The sequence below is a fragment of the Crotalus tigris genome, unplaced genomic scaffold (genome assembly GCF_016545835.1).
Source record: "Crotalus tigris isolate CLP2741 ecotype Arizona unplaced genomic scaffold, ASM1654583v1 scf7180000024425.453735, whole genome shotgun sequence".
NCBI lineage: Eukaryota > Metazoa > Chordata > Lepidosauria > Squamata > Viperidae > Crotalus > Crotalus tigris.
The window spans coordinates 311975-320706 of record NW_024100592.1 but is presented as its reverse complement, the minus strand read 5'-3'; the positions used below and the strand labels follow the sequence as shown (position 1 = coordinate 320706).

General features: G+C 40.7%; 1 protein-coding gene across 1 annotated transcript in view; it reads left to right on the top strand.

Annotated features, from left to right (window-relative positions):
* Positions 1 to 521: 521 nt before the first annotated feature.
* Positions 522 to 8732, top strand: part of LOC120302150 (contactin-associated protein-like 2) — a 246397-nt gene continuing 238186 nt past the window's right edge. The window contains exons 1-2 of the mRNA XM_039330149.1: positions 522 to 1625; positions 3588 to 3735. Coding sequence (XP_039186083.1) covers positions 522 to 1625; positions 3588 to 3735 — 1252 coding nt within the window. The remainder of the gene's footprint in view (positions 1626 to 3587; positions 3736 to 8732) is intronic.

Below are 8732 nucleotides of genomic sequence, written 5' to 3'. Positions count from 1 at the left end.
TTGACTATGGATTCACCCAGGAATCATATTTTTATTTTCACTATTCTTATTAATAACTATGACAGAGCAGTATTGCTCATGGCGAGGAAGTGGGAGAGATTTGTGCACCGCATTTCGACTAATTACTGCAAACTGGCATTCTTACATGCCTGCCTCAAGGAGGACCTTCCCCCTAAGTCACTCAGGAAAAAACCTGCTATCAACTCCATGGAATGCCGGCAAGTTGTCCGTCAATATCAGCGCCGCACTATACGAGCGCTTATCAATGACCTACATAGACGGATCAATAGTCTAAAGACATGGACTCAGGAACATCGGGAACAATGCCAAAATGAATTGATGGACTACCATTTTCAGGCATTAGCGCAACATATTCGGACAACTGCCAGAAGAGCAAACCAGCAAACCTCCGAGAATCTGGAAAAAGAAACCCCCCTGTGAGGCTGGTATGTAATCTCTCAACAAAAGCACTCACCCCCTCACAACTTACCCTATTACAACAGGACGCAGGATGTAACCTCATGGACCCCCATACACTGGATTTTGTAGCAGCATTAGAACCTGCTATGGGCCGTATTGAGGTGGGGGAAGAGGGGAAGAACTTTATCAGGCAACAAGTCACAGGACTGTTGATGAACCACAAAAACCATCAGGTACTACAGAGAGACGAAATGGAGACTATGGAACAACTAAAGAAAGACAACTCCATTGTGGTATTACCCGCAGATAAAGGAAAGGCCACAGTCGTGATGGACAGGGTGCAGTATACCAACAAAGCTCTTGAACTACTTAAGGATACTACAGCGTATAAGGTAATAGAGAGGTACCCCATGACGGCGCTTAAAAATCGCGTCAATAAGATACTTAATGGCCTTAAACGTGGGGGGAGGATAGGGGATGACACCTTGAGAAGGGTACGTCCCGTGGACTCGGCAATGGCCAGATTCTACGGGCTACCCAAGATCCATAAGGACGGTGTCCCCCTCCGCCCTATTGTGGCATTTAAGAACACCCCGACTTCGGGTCTGGCCAAGTGGCTGAGTAACCTTATCAGTCACTTGGTCAGCGATAGCACTACCACTATAAGGTCAGCAGGGGAGTTCTTAGATATGATTAGGACCCTAAGGATAGAGGATGATGAGCTAATGGTGTCGTTTGATGTCGTGTCGCTCTTCACCTCTATCCCACAGGATCTCGCGGTCACGGTAATAAAGGACTGCTTGAACCAGAAGGGCCTGGGGCAACAACTACAAGACTCCCTCCGAATTAACGATCTAGTGGACCTTTTAGAGGTGTGCTTAAAAACCTTTTTTACATTTCAAGGTACCATGTATGAACAGGTCAAAGGAACACCCATGGGGTCCCCAATCTCTAGCGTCATAGCGGAGACTGTGCTGCAACAACTAGAGCATGTAGCGATGGCCCAATACCAACCTAAATTCTGGGCCCGCTACGTTGACGACACATTCGTGGTCATCAAAAGGGAGCATAAAGCTAACTTTGTGGGCACACTCAACTCGGTATACCCTAACATTCAGTTCACGGAGGAGGAGGAGAACCAGGGGAGACTGGCATTCTTGGACGTAATGGTCCACCGCCAGCCAGATGGGACCCTGAGCACGAGGGTATACCGAAAACCTATGCATACAGATAGAATTCTGCATTATGCTAGTAACTATCCTATGACCCACAAAGTTAGCTGCATAAGAACGCTATTTAGACGAATAGACTCCCATTGCAGCACAGCCAAAGCTAAAAGGGAAGAAAGAAACCATCTCTTCCAAATATGCAGACGCAATGGTTACCCTACCAGGTTCATCAGACGCTGTAGTATACCACCCAAACCCCGGATGAGCTCGGATATGGAGGAACTCCCATCACAGATAACCCATGTCACCCTCCCGTACATCAGCAATGTTTCAGAAGCAACAGCCAGGTTGTTAGCCCCCCATAAAGTGAGGGTGGCTCACAGACCTGATCAAACTTTAAGATCCAAAGTGATGCGCCCAAAAGACCCGCTTCCCAACACTGAAAAATCGGCAATCATATATAAAATCAACTGCAAAGATTGCCCCGTTAATTATGTTGGAGAGACTTCAAAAAGAATGAAGACTAGGGTCCATGAGCATAAATTAGCGGTAAAAAGGGGGGAACAGCACTCCCAAGTATGGGCGCACATGGCGGATTCTGGACATTGCTTTGACTTTGACAATGTATGCATCCTGTCCGGTGACAACACGAAAGAGGGCCGGTTACTAAAAGAGGCATGGCTCTCTGACGGGGACTCTGTCAACCGGCACATCGATTTGTGCCCGGCACATCTAACTTTAAGAGCATGAAGCAGGCGAGACCACCCACCCCTAAGGAGACACCCTGCGACAGTACCACGTAACCCTAGGGAAGAAGTTATGGAGGGGATGAATTTTCACCCCCCACAACAACATCAACGGCCCATGGACATTCAGGAGAATAATCAACAATTGAGGGACTCCTCCCCCCCTGCTCCAGGACCATGCACACGCTCCCGGACAGTGAGAGAATGATTGCATGATGAGAAAGAGGCAATTAGCTAACAAGCAATCATTCCCGACTGCCCGAAACCCAAAACAGCGATGATCCAGCAGCATCAGGAAAGAAGGAGGATGGGACCGGCTTGCCCTGTGACGACAGTCCATCAACGGAAACAACAGAGCGCCAATCGGAATGCCCGAGAGGATATAGAGATCGAGAGCAGTGTGAATGGGGGGGGGAAAATGCAAATAAGGGTAGAATGTGATAGAAACTGTAAAAAAGATCACTGTGTTGATGGAGGGATATAAAGGAACCAGGCATACATATTCAAAAAAGGAGGGCACACAAGGGCTTGTGTGAGGAGGAAGGAGATATTCAAGGGATTCAGTCTGATGTGGAGTCCAAGAACATTAATAATGGAGTGAAAGAGCAAGTAGATGTCAGACGGAATGGCAACGACAGAAACGGAGTTTATGCAGCCAAAGAGAGGGAAATGGAAAGCAAGGGATGGGGAGAAAGGCTGAGAGTGCGCCCCCATGGAATGAGGGATGACAATTGGGGAGCAAGTAAAGATCAGAAGAAGGAGGAAGGTAGGAGACACGGAGGTGTGAAGAGGGAACAACTTAGAGATACGAATGACCAAAAAAAGGGAGGAAAGAACCTCCCTAATTCAAGACAGTGGGAGGTAGAGGGGAATAATGACACACCCACAAGCAGTAAAAGCAAGAAAAGAGGAGTCATCAGTATGGAAGCCGTAATTAAAAAGCAGTTAAATCAATTAGGACCTACAACAAGATCTAGGAGCCGTGTGCAAATGACTGCTCACCTATAAAGGCACTCTCCCACAGACCAGCATTAACCCTGACGATGTCAGAAGTATCTGACGAAAGCTTGGTGATCGGTGATGGTATTAAACTTTTATAGTTTATTATATTCCTGGTGTTCATTTTTTATTGGTAATTGACTATATATATATATATATATATATATATATATATATATATATATATATATATATATATAATTAAATATATTAAATATTAAAATAATAATGTTGTTTTGTTGTCCCACCTTAGGCATTTCCTGGAAATGTAAATTCTGACACTGTGGTACGACATGATTTACAGCATCCAGTTACTGCCCGCTACATTCGGATACTTCCTCTGGAATGGAGTGGAGAGGGTCAAATTGGTTTGAGGATCGAGATCTATGGCTGTCCTTATTGTAAGTTCTTTAAAGTTTTATTCTATTTGTCTATTTCTGCTTTCTTGAAACCTTCTGAAGTAATGATATTTTAATCTAACATGACTGGATACAAAGTATGGTATAAAGTGTGCCCGAGTACAAAGATTTTAGGTTCAGTGTGTAAAGAAGTGACAGCTATAGCTAATTACTATCTTTCTAATCTGAAAGATATTAGTAAACCTTTGCTGTAATGTCATAACAGTTTAGGTAAAATACCACAACATTCCATTGCTTTTGTGGGAAATAATAATATTGACAGATGGTCTAGAGTTATTGGACTGATAATAAGCTGAGACAGCTTTTCCTTTTTCCTTATTTGCAAAATTTCATTTATTCATTCTTCCCCCATTTTGATTAGCTTCAACTTGATGTATCAATCTTATGTTGACTCACTGATTGGTTAGTCTTAACCTTGAATAGATAAAAAATGTGAAATTATAAATTCTGGTTTAGGTTTCTATGTTTATTTTCAATAGTATACCCAAGTTTTAATATTATGCCTGCTTTATAACATATATCTGTTGCTACTTAGAAATCATTTCTGTTTGGTCAGTATGTTTAGCTTTTCTTTTTAATATGTGATTTTAAAATGATATGTAAGCTCCCTGGAAAAAACATTTCACTGTAGAGCAGAATAAACATTTTTAAAATAAAATAAAAATTAAAGAAACTGTGTTGTTGCAACCAATCCAGGTCCTATTTTCAGATGTACTCTAAATTGCTGATTTAAAATTATTTTACTGTTTCCCATTACAGTGCTCTCTGGATAATATATGTACATGAAAATTCTGGCTCTGATTTTCAAGACAGAATTCCTTTTCTATTTTTTTTTCTGGGTATCTCACTATAATTTCCACCATTATATCAGTCCAATTGCTTAGTACTACTGATGTTATAAAAGTGAAATATTGTAGTCTTCTGAGAAAACCAAGGTAGGAACAAAATATTTAGAGCATGTAAGAAATGGCATTAAAAGCCCTAAGGGAAGCAAATGGACAGGATAATGAAATTCATGGTTTGTACTCATTTCTATCACATCAAAGCTCTATTGATTTCCTTGATATCTCATTTTATTTCTAAAAATGAATCAGTTCACACTGCCATTGGAACCCCAAGCATATTTAAGAGAGGGATAAAACATTACCACCATCCATCTCACCTCTTTCACATAGTTTTGTCTACACAGCAAAGTGTCTCTAGTTTCATCCTTGAGTTTTGCATAGAACACTTCCTACACATGTTGAGGAACCAGTTCATATAACAGAGAATGCACAGAAGATTCAGAACAATTGAAATTTCACATCACCATGTCTGAATCCTATATTGTTAGATGACATCCATAAATCTGTCATAGGAATTGTATAAAAAATATTGTGCTGATTCAAAAAATTGCCAGATATTTGTGGAATTAATTGCTTATTCACTTACTGTAAATCAGCAACCAGTGATAATTTTATCACTGGTTGCTGATCCACAGATAGTTTTATATACAACTATAATTTTTTGTGCTCTGAGTTGCTCTGAGAGTATGCAAACTCATGTAGTAGAGCTAGGAAAAACATTTGAAAATATGTTTGAAACAACCATTATACAAAGAAATTCTGTTCCTTCTCCTTCGCAAAGGAACATGTGTTTTAATGTGTTTGCATAACTGTTGCAAAAGCTATTTTCACAGGTATATGGGTGTGCAAATATTTCTGCTGGGACTGTCAGCAAAGCACATGCATGCTGGGTACAGCTCTGGAAGTAATTGCATGACTTTTGCAAAAGATGTGATTACTGTATTTTCTGGCATATAAAATGACTTTCTAAAGCATGCAAATCGGCGCTGAAGTCAGGGGTCATCTTATATGCCGAGTCATCCTATACGCCAGAAATTACGGTAGTTTCCAGCGTATAAAATGACTTTCTAGGCATGCAAATCGGCACCGAAGTCGGGGGTCATCTTATACGCCATCGTCCTATATGCCAGAAATTACGGTACTTTAATAATTTACCAAGAGATGCTCTGTTCATGCTAGCATGAATTGTACATCACTTCTTTTCAAATGCTTTCCATAGTCTTATAGTGAAGCAGTTAAGACCAAGAATTAGTGATTCTTAAAACTAGGTGGTACTTTGAATCTAAGATTTATGCATTCCGTCCCATCACATCAATTAGAGTAAAACAATTTGGAATGGCAATTATGTGGAAACAACTTACACCATGTCTGCTTCTCACTCTGTTGTGTAATGAGAATTAGGCTAATAATCCTTTCTTCCATCTATAAGCTTATGTTAATAGAAGAATAAGGTTTGTCACAGTTTTGCAGATTTACCTTGCAGTTACATTCTATCCCTGCTCTACCTTCACAAACTTATACAAGATTAAATAAATACACATATTGAAAATTAAGAAGTCATGCATAAAAATAAATTCTCCATTAACAATATTCCAGAATACTTATTTGTGTATAAATTAGTATCCAGTTTTAAATCCTACTGAAAATTTCCAATGTTGTCAAGTTAATAGCCAATATCTGCCACCTGCTTCATATTTACAAAGTGACTTTCTCAGGTTATCACAGTCAAAGATTCCTGCCTGAGCACCTTTAACTCTTACAACATTTGCAGAAAAGAATCTATGGGGATGGTTACATAGTTCTTTTATACCATACCACAGACAATGTTTAGGTATGAAGCTGTTTCTTTGTTTACAGCTTTCCATTCAGACAATGGAAGAGTGTAAGGCAGTGCAGATAACACTCTATCTTTCCACTTCAACAAAACCAACATTTTTTTTCAGGTAAGTTGCACCTAAAGCAGAGGTGTCAAACTTGCAATATCACGTGACGTGTCACGATGTATCACAACTTTTTTTCCATTGTTGGCAATGGGGTGGGTGCAGTTTCAGCATGACACATCTGATAATTTGACACCCCTGACATAAAGGGATTTACTGGCCTAAACTCAATCCCCTGGGCGGGGTGAGTGAACCAAATTGATAGTGAACCAAAATAGTGATGGAAAGGATGTAAATCCAAGTTACAATGTAGGAGATACAAGAAACAGACCCAAGACCAATAAAGGACTCAAATGCCTATACACTAATGCTCAGGGAACAAAGAGGGTGAACTTGAAGTATTAGTACATGAAGGCAGATATGATACAGTTGCCATTACTGAAACTTAGTGAGATGAAATTCATGACTGAAATGTATGATGGAAGGATACAAACTATTCAAAAGAAACAGACCTAACAAAAAAGGTGGTGGAGTTGCATTATATATAAAAGATCATTACATCTCTACAGAAATACACAAAACCAAGGATGAAAACCTCAAAGAATCCATATGAGTAAATATAAAATGAAAAAAAGAATGACATTGCTATAGGCGTATACTACAGACTACCCAACCAAGCTAATCAATTAACAAATATATGTAGGAAACATACCATAGTAGTAATGAAAGACTTTAATTACCCTGATATCAACTGGGAGATAAACTGCAGCAAATGGGAGATCGAACAGATTCCTAACCAACTTAGCTGACATCTTTGTCATCCAAAAGGTAGAGTAGGTAACTAGGGAAAAAGATATACTACACTTAATTTCTACTAATAGAGAAGAAGTGATAAAGGGAGTTGAAATTGCCAGAACCATGGGTATAAGTGACCATGTCATTGTTGTTGTTGTTGTTAATTGCGAAGTCGTGTCCGACCCATCGTGACCCCATGGACAACGTTCCTCCAGGTCTTCCTGTCCTCTACCATCTTCTGGAGTCAATTTAAGTTCACACCTACTGCTTCAGTGACTCCATCCAGCCATCTCATTCTCTGTCGTCCCCTTCTTCTATTGCCCTCAATCTTTCCCAGCATTAGGCCCTTCTCCAGTGAGTCCTTCCTTCTCATTAGGTGGCCAAAGTATTTGAGTTTCAACTTCAGGATCTGGCCTTCTAAAGAGCAGTCGGGTTTGATCTCTTCTAGGACTGACCGGTTTGAACGCCTTGCAGTCCAAGGGACTCGCAGGAGTCTTCTCCAGCACCATAGTTCAAAGGCCTCAATTCTTTGGCATTCAGCCTTTCTTATGGTCCAACTTTCACAGCCATACATTGCAACTGGGAAAACCATGGCCTGGACTATACGCACTTTTGTTGGCAGGGTGATGTCTCTGCTTTTTAGTATGCTGTCTAGATTTGCCATAGCTTTCCTCCCCAGGAGCAAGCGTCTTTTAATTTCTTGGCTGCAGTCCCCATCTGAGGTGATCTTGGAGCCCAGAAAAATAAAATCTGTCACTACCTCCATTTCTTCCCCATCTATTTGCCAGGAATTGAGAGGGCCGGATGCCATGATTTTGGTTTTCTTAATGTTGAATTTCAAGCCAACTTTTGCACTCTCCTTCTTCACCCGCATCAAGAGGCTCTTTAGTTCCTCTTCACTTTCTGCCATTAGAGTAGTATCATCTGCATATCTTAGGTTGTTGATATTTCTCCCGGCAATCTTAATTCCAACTTTTGATTCATCTAGCCCTGCCTTTCTCATGATGTGCTCTGCATATAAGTTAAATAGGCAGGGCGACAGTATACAGCCTTGCCGGACTCCTTTTCCAATTTTGAACCAATCAGTGGTTCCATGTCCGGTTCTCACTGTTGCTTCTTGACCCGCATATAGGTTTCTCAAGAGACAAATGAGATGGTCTGGTACTCCCATCTCTTTAAGAACTTGCCACAATTTGTTGTGATCCACACAATCAAAGGCTTTTGCATAGTCAATGAAGCAGAAGTAGATGTTTTTCTGGAACTCCCTAGCTTTCTCCATGATCCAGCGTATGTTGGCAATTTGATCTCTAGTTCCTCTGCCTCTTCGAAATCCTGCCTGTACTTCTGGTAGTTCTCGATCCACATACTGCTGGAGTCTAGCTTGTAGGATTTTAAGCATAACTTTACTAGCATGTGAAATGAGTGCAATGGTGCGATAGTTTGAACATTCTTTGGCATT